The sequence below is a fragment of the Eschrichtius robustus genome, chromosome 3 (assembly GCF_028021215.1).
Source record: "Eschrichtius robustus isolate mEscRob2 chromosome 3, mEscRob2.pri, whole genome shotgun sequence".
Classification (NCBI taxonomy): Eukaryota; Metazoa; Chordata; class Mammalia; order Artiodactyla; family Eschrichtiidae; genus Eschrichtius; species Eschrichtius robustus.
In genome coordinates, this window is record NC_090826.1 from 113,080,067 (window position 1) to 113,097,061 (window position 16,995).

At 53.8% G+C, this 16,995-nt stretch overlaps 3 protein-coding genes across 6 annotated transcripts; 2 read left to right on the forward strand and 1 right to left on the reverse strand.

Moving 5' to 3' along the window:
• The first annotated feature begins 2,251 nt into the window (after nt 1-2,251).
• EFNA1 (ephrin A1) lies at nt 2,252-8,439 on the forward strand. Its single transcript, XM_068540936.1, has 5 exons — nt 2,252-2,440; nt 5,754-6,049; nt 7,074-7,139; nt 7,301-7,351; nt 7,527-8,439. The coding sequence occupies exons 1-5, from the start codon at nt 2,349-2,351 to the stop codon at nt 7,637-7,639; spliced, it is 618 nt and encodes a 205-aa protein (XP_068397037.1). The 5' UTR covers nt 2,252-2,348; the 3' UTR covers nt 7,640-8,439.
• Nucleotides 8,440-8,962: 523 nt separating this feature from the next.
• SLC50A1 (solute carrier family 50 member 1) lies at nt 8,963-11,852 on the forward strand. Of its 3 annotated transcripts, none has more exons than XM_068540934.1 (6): nt 8,963-9,151; nt 9,907-9,984; nt 10,126-10,249; nt 10,836-10,997; nt 11,256-11,375; nt 11,457-11,852. In XM_068540934.1, exons 2-6 carry the CDS (start codon nt 9,923-9,925, stop codon nt 11,556-11,558), a joined length of 570 nt encoding a protein of 189 aa, XP_068397035.1. In that variant the 5' UTR covers nt 8,963-9,151; nt 9,907-9,922; the 3' UTR covers nt 11,559-11,852. The 3 variants fall into 3 exon arrangements, with proteins under 3 accessions (XP_068397035.1, XP_068397036.1, XP_068397034.1); XM_068540933.1 differs by lacking the exon at nt 8,963-9,151 and adding an exon at nt 9,440-9,598; XM_068540935.1 differs by lacking the exons at nt 8,963-9,151; nt 10,836-10,997 and adding an exon at nt 9,439-9,598.
• A 433-nt stretch (nt 11,853-12,285) lies between these two features.
• On the reverse strand, nt 12,286-12,893 carry DPM3 (dolichyl-phosphate mannosyltransferase subunit 3, regulatory). 2 transcript variants are annotated; one of them, XM_068540938.1, is made up of 2 exons: nt 12,810-12,893; nt 12,286-12,640 (listed from the first exon to the last, which is right to left on the reverse strand). In XM_068540938.1, exon 2 carries the CDS (start codon nt 12,633-12,635, stop codon nt 12,357-12,359), a length of 279 nt encoding a protein of 92 aa, XP_068397039.1. In that variant the 5' UTR covers nt 12,636-12,640; nt 12,810-12,893; the 3' UTR covers nt 12,286-12,356. The 2 variants fall into 2 exon arrangements, with proteins under 2 accessions (XP_068397039.1, XP_068397038.1); XM_068540937.1 differs by lacking the exon at nt 12,810-12,893 and adding an exon at nt 12,751-12,793.
• Nucleotides 12,894-16,995: the final 4,102 nt, after the last annotated feature.

A 16,995-nucleotide genomic window follows, 5' to 3' on the forward strand; every position in this document is an offset into this window, starting at 1 on the left:
CCCTCTCTGAAGAACTACCATCACCCCTTCCTTCTCTAACCCTTCTGGTTTCTTTTCAGAGCAGTACGTACCGCAGAAGTAACACTGAACAGTGATTTCACTCACTCAACAAAGATTTCTTGACCACCTACTACGCGTGCTAGGTGCTGTGCCAGGCGCTGGCAATACAGCAGTGAACCAGCAAAACTCCCTGCCCTCGTGGGACTTCGATTCTATGGGACACGAGCAGAGGGATGGGGTAATCTCGCCTGGGACACGTGGGTGGCCGACACCCAGGTGCCCTCCCAGGTGAGCAAAACGCGCGTGAGGCGCCGCCCTGGGGCTGGTTCGGCGGGTAGACTTCGGCCCCGGCGGGAGGGGCGGGCTGCACCTCGGGTAAACGCGGGGCCGGGCACGTCGCCTGGGGGCAGGTGCGCGCGAGGGGGTGGTGGTAGGGGCCGTGCGCAACGCCTGGCCGGGACCCGGCCGCGGGGTTACCGAGCCAAGCCCCTAGTTCGCGCGGGGTAAATATTTATCCTACGCGCGGCGGAATCTGGCTGAGTCGAGCCTCTAGCAACTTGCGCCCCCCACGGGGTAGGGCCAGCCCGGGCCCTCCCCCGCCCCAGGCTCCTCCCCGGCGGGGCCAGCGCCGGACTAGCCGCTGCGTCCGACCCCGCGTAATTACAGGGGCTGCGGCCAGGCCTGGCCGTAAAAGAGGAGGATGAAACAGCCTGGGAACCGGGGAAGCTGGGCTCGAGCCTCTAGGGGGCCCCGGGTCTGCGGCTTCCCGCGTTGCTCAGCCGCTTGGAAGGGCTGGCCAGCGGTGTGCACAGACTCGCAAAATCAACTCCGGACGGGCATGCAAACAGCCACACAATTACACACATGAATCACCAAACGCACGCAGTCATACAGCATTAGGACTTCCAGCTCCAGATACACACACACACACACACACACACACACACGAACCTGATCAAACACCTGCCCGCCCTCTCCGCCCCGAGATCTGGGAGGCAGACACCCACCCGCCAACCCCTGCCCCAGACGGTGCAGATCCCGGCGGGGAGAGGAGCCCCGAGAGGCGAATTCCAGCGGGTTTGTTTACACTGCTCGGGGTGCGGGGTAGCGAGCTGGATACTGGGGCCTGACTGACTGGGAGACCCAGCCCAAACTGGGCCAGACCCAGTCTCCCAGTCTGGGACGCTGCACAAAAACCCCCTCCCCGCCTTCAGCCCCCAGCCCCCAGACGTTGCTCGCCTGTGCATGTTTCCCCTCCTCTTCACACGCTGTTCACAAACATTAGCATACGTACGTCAAAGTTTCACACGCTTCCCCACACGCGGCTGTGATACTACTCACAAATGCTTTCACACTTGCGCGCCATCACACGTATTTACACATGCCAGATGCACATCTGTGGTTACAGTTTGTCACCCTTCAGGCCCAGATTCTCACAGTCCATATTCAAAGCCTGTTCGCACGGTACACACGTGTTAGCACACACTCACACACAGGTCAGTAGTGCCCTTTGGAGCCCTAGAAACAAGAGCGAACCCCCTCGCGGGCCCAGAATCCCGAGTGTTCCTCCCTCTCACAGGCACTGACGGACAGAGGCGCCCTAAGCCCCGGCCGCACACGTTACACACTTGATCACACACAGGGTTGCACTTTATTCCCGGCATCTAGGCGATGACACAATCTCCCGAACAAAGACAACATTGACAAACCCAACAAAAACAAACAGCAGCGTGTGTGGGGAGGGGCAGCCGAGCGCAGAGTCCAGGAAGGGGGTGGGTAGGAGGAGAGTGTGGAAACGCGGGCGCCCGAGCCTGGGTGTGCAAGGCTCGGGAAAGGTGCGGGACCTATCAACAACCTCGCACCCTTCAAGATCGGCGCAGGGCGCCCGCCAGCCGGGTCCCGCACCCGCTGGTTAGCAGACCCGCACGTGGAGTTCGTTCCCTTCTCCCGCACGAGACTGCGCGGGGGACACAGACCCACCACCCCGCACAGGCCCACAAAGCTGCACGCGGATCCACGAGTGAGCAAACACACAGCGCTGAGCAGATTTGTCGGGCGGAGGTGCGCGCTTTGCTCCCCTCTCCTCCCCTCCCCCCCTGCCCTCCCCTCCTCCCCTGCCCTCCCCTCCTCCACCTCCCCAGCCCCCAGGCCCAGGGCAGCCGCGCGCCGGGCGGGGCGGGGGCGGGGGCGGGGCGGGGTGTCGGGCGGCGCCGGCCCAAAAGGCGGAGTCGCGAGGCGGAGGGCCCAGAGCTGTGAGCACTGTGCTGAGTGCGCCGCGGAGAAAGCCTGCGGGAACCCAGACCCGGAGGAGCCCCTCGTCCCCGCCCGGCCTGGCCCGGCCCCGCGCTATGGAGTTCCTCTGGGCCCCTCTCTTGGGTCTGTGCTGCAGTCTGGCCGCTGCTGACCGCCACACCGTCTTCTGGAACAGTTCAAACCCCAAGTAAGCCCCGAGTCTCCGGCCGACAGCCTGGGCGCCCGCTTGGCACTGCTCCCCCCTCCAGGTTAACTGTCCCGGCTAGCCCCTAACCTGAGTCTCGGGGAGGTGACCGGAGGCGGGAGGGATCCCATAGACTTTCTTCTCCCCCATAGCTGGGAGTACCCCACCCCAGGGCAGGACCCTGCCCGCGTCTGCTTGCACAGGCACTGTCTCTGCCCCTCTTTTCCTTCCCTCTGGCACCCCTGTTACTCCGAAGTGAGGGACCCGCGTTGAACAGTTCCTGCCCTTAGCAGGGGCCACTCTCTCTGGCCGCCAAGGCTCTTGTTCTAGGCCCTTCCACTGAGAAAGCCTCTGTGCCTCTCCTTGTGTGTTACTTGGGCATCTGCCCACACTGACAGGTCTTGACATCCGGAGTAAGCAGAATGCTTATTGTAATCCTGGAAGGACCCTTCAGGAGGGACCTGGGCTGCCAGCATTAAGTGTTCATTCTGTATTTAAGGTCACCCTGGAAAGCCCTCCCCCCTCAAGAGTCTTTTGAGGCACATGAATGAGGCACATGCTGTGTGTGGGTAGGCTTGAGGGTATCTGAGGTTCAGGTAGTAAAACTGAAGAGAAGGGGAGAGGGAGGTCGTGGGAAAGGTTCCAGAGGACAGGAAGGGGTTTAAAGGGTTACAAAGGGCTCTGGGCAGGAAGGAGTTAATTTCTCCGGGGCAGGTTTAGGGCTGTGAGGCAAATGGTACTGGGAGGGAGAAGCTCCATCGGACCCTTTGTTCTTTGTTCTTGAGTTTTCTGAAGTTATGGGAACAATATTTGCAGGAAAACGGGAGAGGGGGGTAAGGTGGAGTAAGGAGAGGAGGGCTGGACCCCTTGGGGTCGGGGGGAAAAACACTTCACTCAGCCCAGCCACCCGCAGCCCTAGCAGGCCTACCCTCCACTCCCTTTGAGAAATAGACTGTGCCAGTTTCCTCTTGACCCTGTGGCAGCATTGCCTGGTAGGGGGTCTGTCGTCTGTGGCGAGTTGGGCAGGGAGGGAACAGCCAGCTGCCAACCCCAGAGGGCAATGCCTTCTTGCCCACTGGCCGCCTGACAGGGCAGTGCAGTCAGCCCTCCCCCACCTCACTCCTTGCTGTCTGTTCTTTGCTTCTTTGACCCAATCTTGTCCTAGAGGGAGAGAGCAAAGTCCCTGTTTATGCCCGTGCCAGGTGTTGGCTGAAGGAGGAGGAGGGGACAGGAAGCCATGAGTAGGGAGGGGGGGACCCTGGCCTTTTCCGTTCCCAGGCTCCCAGGTTTCCTCTCTTTCAGGAAGGAGCCTCTTCCTTGCCCCCCCTCCCCGCCTTCCCTGACGCCGCTGCCCCCCTTTCCCAGATGGAGAGCAAGAGTCAAGGGAGTGCTAGGTGGAGCAGATTGTACCCCCAGGAGGGGGGTGATGGGCGCACCCACCAAGCACAGCTTCTGCCCTGTCCATCTGGACACACACACACACACACACACACACACACTCTACCATACCCAGGACTAAACAGAAAGCCAGCCCAGAGTGGAGGCCACAAGCAGCCAAGCCAGGCCCAGCTTGAGGGCAAAGACGAGGTGGTAATGAGCTGGGTGGGTATGAGGCTGGCATGGGTGACTCAGGGCAGTGGGCATCAGCCCTGGGATCTCCAGGCCCCAGGCAGGGGGCAGCATGGGAAGAAGGGCAGTGCCACTGTGAGCTGCACCCTGGCCTCCTTGGTGCTAGAGGGGCAGGTACCCCACCCATCCAGACCTGTCAGCTCCCTTTGCCTGGAGGACAGTGCCCAGAGCAAGTGGGCACTGGGCCATCCTGGGGTCCTGGGGGCTGTCCACATTTGACAAGGGAAATTTTCACAGGTTCTCATGAATGCCGGGGTGGGTGGCAGAGGTAGATGAAGAATGAGTCAGTGCCCGTCACGGGAATGGAGGAGAGACGCCAGACCCAGAGCTGAAATACCTGTTCTGAAATGGCTTCTATGTTTATCTCTCCAGAGAGGAATTTTAAAAGCCTCTCTCTGCTCCTCCTCCCTCTCTCTCCCTCTCTCCCTCCCTCTCTCTCTCTCTCTCTCTCTCTCTCTCTCTTTTCCCCAGGGTGGGGGAGGGGCCTTGGTAAGCCCAGCTGGAGCACTGGCATGCTCCTGCAAAGCCAGGCCTCTTAAGGGTCATGCTGACTGGGCAGTGGGTGCCCACCTCAGAGGCCTCTTGGCCTAACCCCTGCCCCTCTCCCCACCACCCATGCCCCTGGCTTTGGTTTGAAGCAAGTTGGCAGCCAACTCTGCTGAGTCTCTAGCTGGCAGTGCTTGGGGGAATTCAGAGAAGCTGACCGGCTTGGAGAGGGAGGTGAGGAGGCACTTTTTCCCCTACTAGGGCCCCACCTAGACTGGAGCCAGGTGTCTAGAGCTGGGGGGAGGGGTCAGTGGGCAGTCGGGCTGGAGCCTTTGGAGCCTGGGGGGAATGGGCTGGGGGAGGGGAGCTGGCTCCACCTTGGGAAGAAGGAGAGGAGAGGCCTTCTCAGATCTGAGAACTCCAGCATTTCTGGAGCTCATTTCACGAGAGGTGAAAGTATGGCTTTTGGAGATAAAGGGACAGAGAGGTTTTGGGGTGCTTTGAGAGAAGTGGACAAGGAGAGCTGAGCATAGATTTGAGTAGCTAGAAGGGGAGATTTGAGGGGACTGGACGAATTGATTAAAGCAATTTAACTCAAAAGGACTGGACATTATCTGTGGGCATGGATGTCCTGGGTGTTGGGGGAAAAGTGAAGTTGAACAATGTGAGATATACTCAGTGGGTCAAGGGGAAAAATGAGAGGAGTAAGAGAAGTGAAGACAGATTGTTGGATGCCGAGTACTAGCATGGGAAAGAAAAAGGGTGATGTGGATCTTGATTACAGAATGGGCCAGTAGGGTCTCAGATTGAGGTCTAATAGCAGTTAAAGGAGCAAGTGGTAGAATAGAGTTGGGGAAATATTTATAGGTAGAAGAGTGAGCAGAGGAAATATTTAGAAGCCCATCCTTGGGTAAATATCAGGGAGGTTATGGGAAGTGCCTTGGTACCTGAAAGATACTAAGTGGATGCTAGTTAGAGGATTAGTGGCAGACGGTGGTGGGAATGTTTGGAGATGGTGGAAAGATATTTAAGAGATCAAGATCAGTAAATTAAATACTGGAAGTTAAGATTTTTTTAGAATCTTTGGTGGGGGCGGTGGTCCAGTATGAAATGTGAGGGGTCATGTAAACATTTGGAAGCTCAAGGCTCTGGCCTGGCTTCCGAGTGACCACCTGCTTTCTCTACCTCTGCGCATGCCCAGGTTTCGGAGTGAGGACTACACAGTACACGTGCAGTTAAATGACTACCTGGACATCATCTGTCCTCATTATGAGGATGACTCTGTGGCAGACGCTGCCATGGAGCGGTACACACTGTACCTGGTGGAGCATGAGCAGTACCAACTGTGCCAACCCCAATCCAAGGACCAGGTCCGCTGGCAGTGCAACCAGCCCAGTGCCAGGCATGGCCCAGAGAAGCTGTCTGAGAAGTTCCAGCGCTTCACACCCTTTACCCTGGGCAAGGAGTTCAAAGAGGGACACAGCTACTACTACATCTGTGAGTGCCCGGGAGGCATGCACACAGGTGCACACACTGGGGGACGCACCTGGCATGATGTACATGCTTCGGTACATGCTTAGTGGGAAGGCAAGCAGCAGACGGCCCCTTCCAATCCTGAAGTCTGTTTTTGTTCATTCCCATTACAAATGTGAAGCGAGCGTCTACTGTGTCCTGGGCACTCTGCTTGGCACTGTAGGCGCAGAGATAAATAAAACATTACAGAGTCTCTGTCCTCCAGGAACCTGGAAAGGGACATACATAGATTAACAGACCATTAGAACAGGGTGATATGGTAGATATGAGCTCAGGGGCCTTGCGGAAATGACTTGAGTACCTGCTAGTCTGGGGTTGGGGGGCACCTCAGAGAAGGCTTCCTGGGGAAGATGACCCAAGAGTTTAGGACAGACAGAGGAGCTGGCCAAACAAGGGGACATGTGCAAAGGGAGCATGACATCTTCAGGGAACTTCATATGGTTCAGACTGACTGGAGCAGGAGGGACACTTGGAAGTGGGGAGATAGGAGCTTGGAGAAGTAGACAGGGCAGAGCATGGGGGCCTAAGAAGTGCTAAGGAGTTTGGACTTTATCCTGAGGGCAGTGGAGAGCCACTGGTGGATTTTACAAGTTGTGAGATCAGCTTTGTATAGAATGAATCCAGGCCTCACCCTGTCAGTGGGGCTTAGGCAGGGCAAGGACAAAGTGGCTGGGTAAGGGGAGCATATTGTGCAGGTTGCCCCCAACTTCAGGCTGGGAGGAATGGAGGATGGGCTGTAGGGAGGGGACAGTGTCTATGTTCTTTTTACCACCACCTCCAAAGTCAGGGGTTATTCCCAAGAATGGGAGCTTGGACTGAACTTGGGGCAGAAAGTGGGCAAAAACTAAGGAAGGTGAGAATCAAAGATTAGAGGGAAGAGAGGGATTAAAATGAGTAAGGACCGAGAAAGCAGGGTCAGAGGCATTTACGCTTTTATTTTCTTCCAAAAAAGTTTCCTTCCTTATCACTCTCTGGACTTATTTTGTAGCCAAACCCATCCACCACCAGGAAGACCAGTGCTTGAGGTTGAAGGTGACCGTCAGTGGCAAAATCAGTGAGTGTCACAGCCTTGTGGGTCTCCTTGCTGCATCCCTATCCTGGGCCTGGTCTAGTGATGTGGGATGGTTGGGAAGTCCCACTGCCCAACCCACCCAGCATTCCCACCCCTCTGCCTCCTTGGTGTACCAAGTACCTGACCTAAGACCACCCTTTCAGCTCACAGTCCTCAGGCCCATGCCAATGCACAGGAGAAGAGACTTCCAGCAGGTAGGTGGCTGGAGCAAATTGGGCCTGGGGCACAACAGGGGGTCTGCTTGAAGAGGTTGGGTACAGGAGGTGGCTCTTTTGCCAGGCAGGGGCAGGGGAAGCCTCGCTGGGCTGAGGGCCAGTGCCAATAGCGGGGACAGCTCACCTTGGGGGCCTCTGCCCTCTCACCTTGCAGATGACCCAGAGGTGCAGGTTCTACATAGCATTGGTCACAGTGCCGCCCCCCGCCTCTTCCCGCTCGCCTGGGCTGTGCTGCTCCTGCCATTCCTGCTGCTGCAAACCCAATGAAGGTGTATGCCGCACGCACTGTAAGAACTAGAACTGAGGGGGCAGGGCGGGCCTCCCTCACCTGCCTGGGGCCCCTCCCAAAGCTCTAGTCCTGGGAACCACTCCTACCACATGCAGAAGCTGCCACCCAGCAGCCTCAAAACGGGTCAGTATTAAAGCTTTCAACCCAAAGGAGGTCAGCAAGCCTGACAGTGCCATCCTCGCCTCCACCTCAGAGGGACGGACAAAGAAGTGGAGACAGTCCTTTCCCCTCCATTCCTGCCCTTAAGCCAAAGAAACGAGCTGTGCGGACATGGCCTCTTAAGAAGGGCACTGTGGGAGCCGAGCTGAAAGGGGCTTGGGCTTACATGGATGGACACTGAGCTTGGCGAAGATGTCCCTCCCAGAGAGAGCCAGGATGGCTCTGAAGGAAAAGCAAGAGACAAGTTTCCTGCTTGGGAGCCAGGGACAGGAGAGGCAGCATGCTTGGGCTGACCCAGCATCTCCCCCAAGACTTTCCTCTGTGGAGGTGCCACGGAGAGGACTGTAGCCAGGCACTACATCCTCTCCCACCCTGGGGCATCACTCCACGGAGCTGCGCCAGCAGGGGGGCTGTGCCAACCTGTTCTTAGAGTGTAGCTGTAAGGGCAGTGCCCATGTGCACAGAGTCTGTGCCTAGACTGACTGTAGCCTGAAGGGCAGGGCCCACGAGTACAGAATCTGTATATGAACTAGATGTGTGTCTGCTGATTTCTACAACTGGAGTTTTTTTATACAATGTTCTTTGTCTCAAAATAAAGCAATGTGTTTGTTTTTTTGGACATGCTTTTCTGCCCTTCCATCCTAATTTATGACCATTGAGTCCCTGCTGCTGCTAGGCTCTGTGGTATATCAGTAGCAATTGGGTTTGAGTTTTTTCCCCTCTCTCTGAAAAGAATACATGCCCCTCACCAGCCCACAAGGGTGGGGTGTTTCCTCCTCTGAGGGTTGTCCAGGACAGGAGTGCTCCCCACAGCAGTCTCTCGGGTTCTAGGCTGCACCCCACTCTGGAAGTTCCTCCTGTCCAACCTCCGCCCCACTCGCACCCTCTCAGCGCTGGGCTTTGGCGTACTGTTGAGGTACTCAGGCTCTTGGGTGAGTCAGGGCAGCCGCTCAGAACGCCTGCCAGCTGAGGCATGCGGCTCGCCCCACAGCCCCACCAGCAGAGATGTGTGGGAGGCTGGGAGGGAAAGTACCCGGCAGCAAGTTGGTTGGACTAGGGGGGTCGGTGATATACGTTTGTCCAGTGGATTGGCCAAGTCAGGGAAAGCCGGCAATGTGGCTGAAGGGGGAGGGCATCTCACAAAGACTTGGTGATTCCTGGCAGTCCCTGTTACTTAGGGAAGAGGCCGGAAAGAGGCTTCAGCAAACAGCGAAAAATCTCCCAAACCCTGGGCAACTGAAGTTCTGAGCTGCGGCCCTCCGTGAAAGCGTGTTGAAGTCCGCGTAGCAAGCTTTTGAGTTCTACCACGTAGGCTCGCGGCCTGTGGGAAAGTGAGTTGAGGCTGGGGGTCTGGGTGATCCAAGGAGTAAGCAGAGAGTGTGGAGCGGCTGATGCCGGGGACAAATCCGCGGAGCCTTAGGAAGGAGACCGGCCAGAAAACCGAGAGCAACAGGAAGACAGGCAACCCTGCGAGCCGACAGCGGGCGAGTAGGGTCGGGACAGGCCCTCGGAGGGGCGGGACCTGAGCTCCGGCTTGACGTTCTAAGGGTGGGCCGGGTTCCGGTTCAGTTTCCGGGGGGACGACCGAGCGCGCAGGGGCGGAGCCGGGGGCGCAAAGGGGCGGGGCTCCGGCGTCGCGGGCTCCGGATCCTGCTAGCTGGCCCCAGGCGCCGAGCTCGGGATCCGACTCGGGGAGGGATGGAGGCGGGCGGATTGGCCGACTCGCTTCTTTCCGGAGCTTGCGTGCTCTTCACCCTCGGCATGTTCTCCACCGGCCTGTGAGAGCGCGGGCGGGCTGGGCTGGGGCAGGACCAGGAAGTCAGGAAAGGAGAGAGAGGGGACAGAGACGTGGCCGCAGCCCCAGGCTGCATCTGGAACCTAGGGTCAAAGTGGAATCGGGTCGAGAGGGCCGGGGTACAAGGGCAAGGCTGGTCAGTTTACCTGAGGGAGAAGGCCAGGGTGCTGAGGGTAGGGCCGGGGGTCTGCAGTTGTCCAGAAAGGATGACAGGCATCGGGTATTTCAACGCCCCAGCAGCCTGGTTCTCCCTTTCCACCTCTCCCCCCTGCCTTCGGGTCCCCGTTACAGCTCGGACCTCAAGCACATGCGGATGACCCGGAGTGTGGACAGTGTCCAGTTCCTGCCCTTTCTCACCACGGATGTCAAGTGAGAGGGGCGATGCCTGCGGCGGGAAAGGCTGTCTGAGGGAGGTTGGGGAGGGGTGAGGAGGAATATGGACGAGGCCCCTCGGGTCCCCCCGCTCACACTCAACCCCGCGGGCGAATGTCCCTCCCCTCCACCCTGCAGCAACCTGAGCTGGCTGAGTTATGGGGCCCTGAAGGGAAACTGGACGCTAATCGTCGTCAACACCGTGGGTGCTGTGCTTCAGACCCTGTATATCTTGGTGTATCTGCACTACTGCCATCGGAAGGTAGAGCCCCTTCCTCTGCTGCATGCCCTGCCCTGCCTTGTTGGCAGGGCAAACATTGTTTCCTAGAAGACTATAACAGGCTGGCACTGCCAACTTTTCCTGGAAGACCCCTCCAGCCTTGCAGTCCTCCTTCCGCCATGAAGCCAGCCTTCTGAGACTCACATATTGTCCCCCATTCTGGCAATGCTGGTAGCTCTGCCTAGCCTGATGGTGCCTTGCTGCCCAACAAACTGCGTGGAAAGGGATTTTGTCTCCATAGTTCCTTCTAAGTCAGTGCCAGTGGCTGAGAGAGATGATCCGCTCTGCTTCCCCATTCATACAAGCATTAAGCTCCTACTCTGCTTAGCAAGGTCACCAAAAAAAGATACCTTTCCCTCTCCTAGAAACCTCCAGGGTTGTGGGTGGATCAGACATGTGCTTAAGTCACTGGTGGGAAAGAGGATGTGACAAGTGCAATACTGGAGGCTTGGGCAAAGGTTGGCTCCCCAACTGGAGCATGGGAGAGGGCAGGATGAATTAATTCCAGCAGCAGAGTCAGAGAGGGCTCCTGGTACATCCAGAAGTAAGGCTACTCTCTCCTCTGCAGCATGCTGTGCTCCTTCAGACTGCAACCCTGCTGGGGGTCCTTGTCCTGGGTTTTGGCTACTTTTGGCTCCTGGTGCCCGACACTGAGACCCGGCTTCAGCAGCTGGGCCTCTTCTGCAGTGTCTTCACCATCAGTATGTACCTCTCACCACTAGCTGACTTGGTGAGTGGGGGTGTCCAGGGAGGAAAGGGAGATAAGTCTCCCATAGCCAGAGACTGTAGCTTATACTCCAGAGGAAGGAAAGACCTAAATCCTGGAAGGAGACGGGGCAGTAGAGTTGGGTGAGTGGGGGGCAGGAGGGAAAGTTTGGGTAACAGAAGATCAGGGAGGACGTTTGACTTTTTTTCTGAGGAAATTCTTAGGCAAGGTGGGAGATTTACTATGTGCCTTGCTAAGAGTGTCTTTCATCCTTTCCCACAGGCCAAGGTCATTCGTACTAAATCGACCCAACGTCTCTCCTTTTCACTCACCATTGCCACCCTCCTCACCTCTGCCTCCTGGACGTTCTATGGGTTTCGACTAAAAGATCCCTACATTGTGGTAAGCAGAACAGGGGCAGGGTGACAGGTGTACGAGGTGGAAAATCAGCTCCTCTCCTCATAGCAGCCCTTGTGATTTCAGGTGCCCAACCTTCCAGGAATCCTCACCAGCTTCATTCGCTTCTGGCTTTTCTGGAAGTACCCCCAGGAGCAAGACAGGAACTATCAGCTTCTACAAACCTGAGGGAGTTCACCTGACCAATGGGCACCTTAATGCCAACCTACTACCAAAGAAACCTCCTCGTTTCAGCTCTTCCTGCTGGTTACCTCCACTGGTGAAGTGCGTTGTGGTAAAGGAAAAGAACTGCTTTGAGAATCCAGGGACTAAAGAAAGGGCTTTACTTAGAAGACTGGATGGAACCTGGGAGATGAATCACTTTTATTTTTTTTCAAGATTTTATTTTTTAATTTTGGAGGTCGGGGTGAAATCTTTAGAATGTGCCTTAAAATAAACTGTTCCCTACCCCTTGCCCTTCAAGGCTCGTTCTCTGTTCAGGGATAGTCAACCTGCCTGGTTTGGTGAAGGGCAGAGGGGAACTGTCTGATCCACAGTTACTCTTGGGCTGGTAGGGTTGGCTCAGAAAAGGTATCTGAAAGAACCAAGAAGTTGTAAAGACGTAGGAAGGCCTTAAAAAGAACAGAGCTTGGATGTTATGAAGAAGAATAGGCTTCAAGAAGTCCTTCCTAACAGGGCTAAAAAGACCAGGAAAGGGAAATGATTTTTCCATTCTGAGAGATTTTGAGAAGGGCGTCTTTGCCTCCTTCGGAGCAAATAGGAGGAAGTACCAGCAGAATGCAAAGATAAAGGCTGAGAGAGCCTCAGGAAGGTGGCTTTTCTACCTCTCACTTCTCAACAGCTGGTACACAGAGTCCCCAATTCCCATCATCCATACTCCATACTCAAACCAAAGTTAGAAAATAAACTGGCGCTTTAATGGGGGAGGGGAGAGCAGGCTGTCCGTGCGGGAATGAGGTTAGGGTGTCAGAAGCGCATCCCCCTGCGGGCCAAGTCGGCTCGGGCCTCCTGGATCTGGCTCTGCAGCTCGCGGGCGGCGTCCTCGCAATCGTGAAAAGTGGCCACGCGATAGCCCACAGTACCCAGTGCATAGCAGCCGGCGGACACCAGCAAGTAGGCGGGCAGTGACCACAGGACCTCCCGGCAAGACGAGGGCAGCTCCAGGCCCAGGGCTCCCATGGTCAAAGCAGCCCAGGTGGAGCCCAGGAGCGCCAGCCCCCACAGCCACTGCGCTAATTTCGTCATGGTCACTGTGGGAAGAGGAAGCAGAGCTCGAGGTCCCTGACACCCCCGCTACCCCCTCTTCATTTGAAACCCATTCCCTGTCCTTCTACCTCACCCCCACTGCGTACCACCTAACCTCAGGGCCGCTCCTCCGTCGCTCCCGCCCTCCGCTCTCAGCCCTCCTTCTACACTTACCTCCACGGCCAGCGTCTTCCCTGCGCCGCACGGCTCCGACGTCAGCGTCCGGAATCCTCCACGGCTCGTGCTCCGCCGCCGCGCGGCCTTCTGGGAGTTGTAGTCCTCGAGAGGCGCCTGGCAGGCTCGTGGCCGCGGTCTTGACCTAGGCTGTGCTCAGACGGCTTCGCGCCGGCAGCCGCGACCTGGGCCCAGAGGGCTTTCGGTGCTGCTTCCCTCCCTCGAGACCCCGCTCCAAGCTGGCGTGGGGCTTGTAGACAGCCTGAGGACACCCTTAAGCCTTGCGACAAGATGGGAATGTAATATCGTTCCTCTTAAACTCACTTCTCCTGCACAAAAATTCCACTCATTCATTCATTTATTCACTTATTTATTCTTTTATTCATTCATTCAGTGGAACGTTTCTTGAGCGTCACGACAGACTTTGGAGAAATAGAGATGTCAAGACACGGACCCTTCTGGGGTGGAAGGAGGAAAGCAGGAGTCAGGAAAGCAGATGCATTGACAACTAACAGGTGCCCCGAGATAGGTGCCCTGAGATAGGTGTTAGAACAGAGGTTGTCATATTTTGAAAGAGAAACTCAGAGGAGCAACCAGTAAGACTTGGAGCCAGAAGAAGAAGTGCTTCAGGAGGGTGTCTTTAAGGGAAAAAAACTGTGGGGACAGAGGAATCACCTGATGTGTTTAAGGTATTAAGAGAAGGTGTATATGTCTTTCACAATTTGGGGGATGAATTCATAATAGGTATATAGAAAACCGAGTGAAAGGAAAGATCAGGCAATTATCAACTTCAGGGAAAACAAAGAGTTATAAAAGAAAGGAAGGTGAATTATAAAAGCCTGTCTGATAAAGGCCACTAAGAACATAACTGTAGGTGGATAGTTAGGTTTATTCACTTGCTGCTGCAAGAGAGAGCACACACCAGAGGAACTGTGGAGCCGCTCATCAAACAAAGGAAAAAGCCAAGTCATTACAGGAATTACAGGATACACGGGAAAGGGTTGAGTTCAGGTGGTATTTAAATGAAGCAGTATTTTGACAGGTTCAAGGTAAGCACAGATGTAAGTGAAGGAGTTAACAACAGCCTGGACTGAGAAGTGAACTGAGAATCCACTTGGAAACTACAAAGTTAACTAATTTTAGATAATTATGTAATAGATAACTACATAATTAAGATAATTGTACAATGTTATGTCCAAAACCCCAATATCTGAAGCCTTGCACCTAGGCTGGAAATTGAGGCTGTTTCTCTGTATCAAAGTAATCAACATGCGTTAAACCTCCAGCAACAGTGGGATGTTCCATTCTCACTGCTTGATTTCAAACAGAAAATCTGTGACTGTATGATTTTAGAGAACGAAGTTTCTCAGCCCCATGTCCCTGATGTTAATTAATAAAACCAGTTTTTACAGATTCACAGAGTCTTAGCACAAACACTACATAACTCAGCTGTGTAGAATATTTTCACAGCCATAATAATGTAAACACTAAGTGTTGACTTAACTAAAATTTGGAATATATTTGAATTGAGAGGGTGGAGGAGGGGAGTATATGGGGAGAGTCAGGATTAGAGAGAACTGTATCCTCATTTTCCATGGCAGGCAGTCAATTGATTATATCTAAAATAGAAAAAAAAAAAAGAAAGAAATAATAATATGAACATGTTATTTAGAAATATTGGGAATTCCTAGTGGTCCAGTGATCAGGACTCAGCGCTTTCACTGCTGTGGCCCAGGTTCAATCCCTGGTCGGGGAACTAAGATCCCAGAAGCCGTGCAGCACTGCTCAAAACAAAAACAAACAAACAAAAAATATATAGAGGTAAGTACCCAAAAAAGCAGCCAAGAAACTTGAGAGTGGTTTATGGAGGAGTGTATGTGTAGGGAGAGGGTAGGAGAATGGAGCAGGGGACTGTTATTTTTCATTGAATGCCTTATAGAACTAGTTGGCCTTTTAAACTATGCAAATTCCTTTGTTAAAGTAAAAATTAAGGCAAAATTAAAATATTTTTAGAAACCTGCTATATGAGCTTCAAAGGCCCACCTCCACTCCTTTCCCCAAAATCCTACTGGTTACCCACTCAAGACCTCACTAGTCACAGCGACTTTCAACACAGTTCAGGGGCCAGGCATCAGCCTTGCAGATCCAGAAATTCTATCTTATTCACCCACAATAGATGTGGCCCTGAAAGATTGCCACTCCCCAGAAAATTCTGGGGGGAAAGATAACGAGAAGGGGCTTGCCCTGCAACACATAAAGACAGAAAATAAATTATAGTGTCATAATAATCAGCAGAAGATTAAACATTCATTGAGGGGCTATTATGTGTCATGCCCTTTGTGACACTGCATGTTTGATTTTCACAACAGGCTGCAATAGGTACTTTTATATCCCCATGTATGAATGAGGAAACCAAAGCAGAGAGAAGGTAAAAGGTAAGTAACTTGCCCGAGGTCATGCAGGGTAGTCAGTAGCAGACTGTCCCATCTGACTCAAAGCTATATGCTTAGTAATTTCACTTTTCTGGGTTACTGGTATAGGAATGGGCAGATAGGGATCGTCATAGCAGCTGACATTCGTTGATTGATTACTCTGTGCCAGGCACTGTAATGAGTACTTTATGTGCATAATCTAATTCAATCTTTACAGCCACCATATGAAGTAGGTACTATTATTATCTCCATTTCACAAATGAAGAAACAGGTATGCCCCAGATAGTCAGACTAGACTGCAGAGCCTGCAAACTTTGCCACTAAGGTATAGCATCTCCCTACCTAGATCGATGGAACAGAATAAAAAGTGAAGAAATAGATCAAACATACACCATTTCAGCATATGATAGAGATGGCATCTCCAGTGAGGAGAGATGGATTATTTGAAAAACATTTGCAACAAGCTTACCATTTGAAAAAGTAAATTAAGTTATATTTCAACCTCACATCTTATACTAAAATAAATTCCCAGTGCATTCAACAAAACTTCATGTGAAAAGTGAAACCCTAAATACGCCATAAGAAAATGTGGGTACATATTTGTCTAATGTTCAGCTCGAGCATCATGTCCTCCAAGCAGCCTTCCTGGGCCTTGACCCTGTCTTGCAGGGTTGGATACCATCTTCCTCCTCTGAGCTCCCACAGGCTCTCTTTTATAGATGGCACTTACCATGTTGAGCTGTAAGTATTTTGTTTCCCTGCTTGGGCCACCCAGGACCATTGTAACTCCAGGACCAAGCACAGCGTGGGAAACCCAGAGGGCTTCTATAAATGTAAGATGAGGGGCAGGAGGAAGGACAGGTTAGCATTTGATGGTCTCCAGGGAAACTGACCCAGCTGTCCTGGTCCCAGGAAATATAACTACTCCAGAGACTCCCATCTACTGGACACAGGGTCTTTGGCTTTGGATAGCATTGGACGAAAGCCAGCAGATTCTTATGGTCCAACTCCTTTCTCTTCAATCTTTTTACAGACCGTTACCCTTCTGCAGCTACAGCAGGCCACAAGTACACACGATTATAGCAGGGTATGAAAGGCAGTACAGCTGGGGGGTTAAAAGTTTGGGCCTTAAGAGCCCCAGATGTCCTGAGGTTGGGTCCTGCCTCTTTCCTTTACTTAGCTATGTGACCTTGGGCAAGTAAATTAACCTCTCTGAGCTTCAGTTTTCTCACGTTTGTTGGAGTTTTCTCCTTTGGCAAGCTTTTTTTTCTTTTTTTTGGCTGTGTTGGGTCTTTGTTGCTGTGCGCAGGCTTTTTCTAGTTGCATCGAGCGGGGGCTACTCTTCGCTGCGGTGCATGGGCTTCTCATTGCAGTGGCTTCTCTTGTGGAGCACCACCTCTAGGCGCGCTGTGGCTCGTGGGCTTAGTTGCTCCGCGGCATGTGGGATCTTCCTGGACCAGGGCTTGAACCTGTGTTGCCTGCATTGGCAGGCAGATTCTTAACCACTGCACCACCAGGGAAGTCCCACCTTTGGCAAGCTTTGGTCTCAGTGAGAGACAAATTCCAAACCTGGAGCCCTCTATTTATATATTTATTTATTTTATTTATTTATCGGCCGCACCTCGCAGCTTGCAGGATCTTAGTTCCCCGACCAGGGGTTGAGCCCAGGCCCTCGGCAGTGAGAGCACAGAGTCCTAACCACTAGACAACCAGGAAATTCCCGTGGAGCCCTTATTCTAAAGTGCACTAAAGAT

Excerpts from the sequence above, each read along its gene's own strand:
- EFNA1 (XM_068540936.1), top strand. The coding sequence starts at position 2,349 with ATGGAGTTCCTCTGGGCCCCTCTCTTGGGTCTGTGCTGCAGTCTGGCC. Across the intron at positions 2,441-5,753 it reads TGGAACAGTTCAAACCCCAA|GTTTCGGAGTGAGGACTACA; the intron begins GTAAGCCCCGAG and ends GCGCATGCCCAG. Across the intron at positions 7,352-7,526 it reads GGAGAAGAGACTTCCAGCAG|ATGACCCAGAGGTGCAGGTT; the intron begins GTAGGTGGCTGG and ends CTCACCTTGCAG.
- SLC50A1 (XM_068540933.1), top strand. The coding sequence starts at position 9,519 with ATGGAGGCGGGCGGATTGGCCGACTCGCTTCTTTCCGGAGCTTGCGTG. Across the intron at positions 9,985-10,125 it reads TTTCTCACCACGGATGTCAA|CAACCTGAGCTGGCTGAGTT; the intron begins GTGAGAGGGGCG and ends TCCACCCTGCAG. Across the intron at positions 10,998-11,255 it reads TCTCACCACTAGCTGACTTG|GCCAAGGTCATTCGTACTAA; the intron begins GTGAGTGGGGGT and ends CCTTTCCCACAG.
- DPM3 (XM_068540938.1), bottom strand. The coding sequence starts at position 12,635 with ATGACGAAATTAGCGCAGTGGCTGTGGGGGCTGGCGCTCCTGGGCTCC.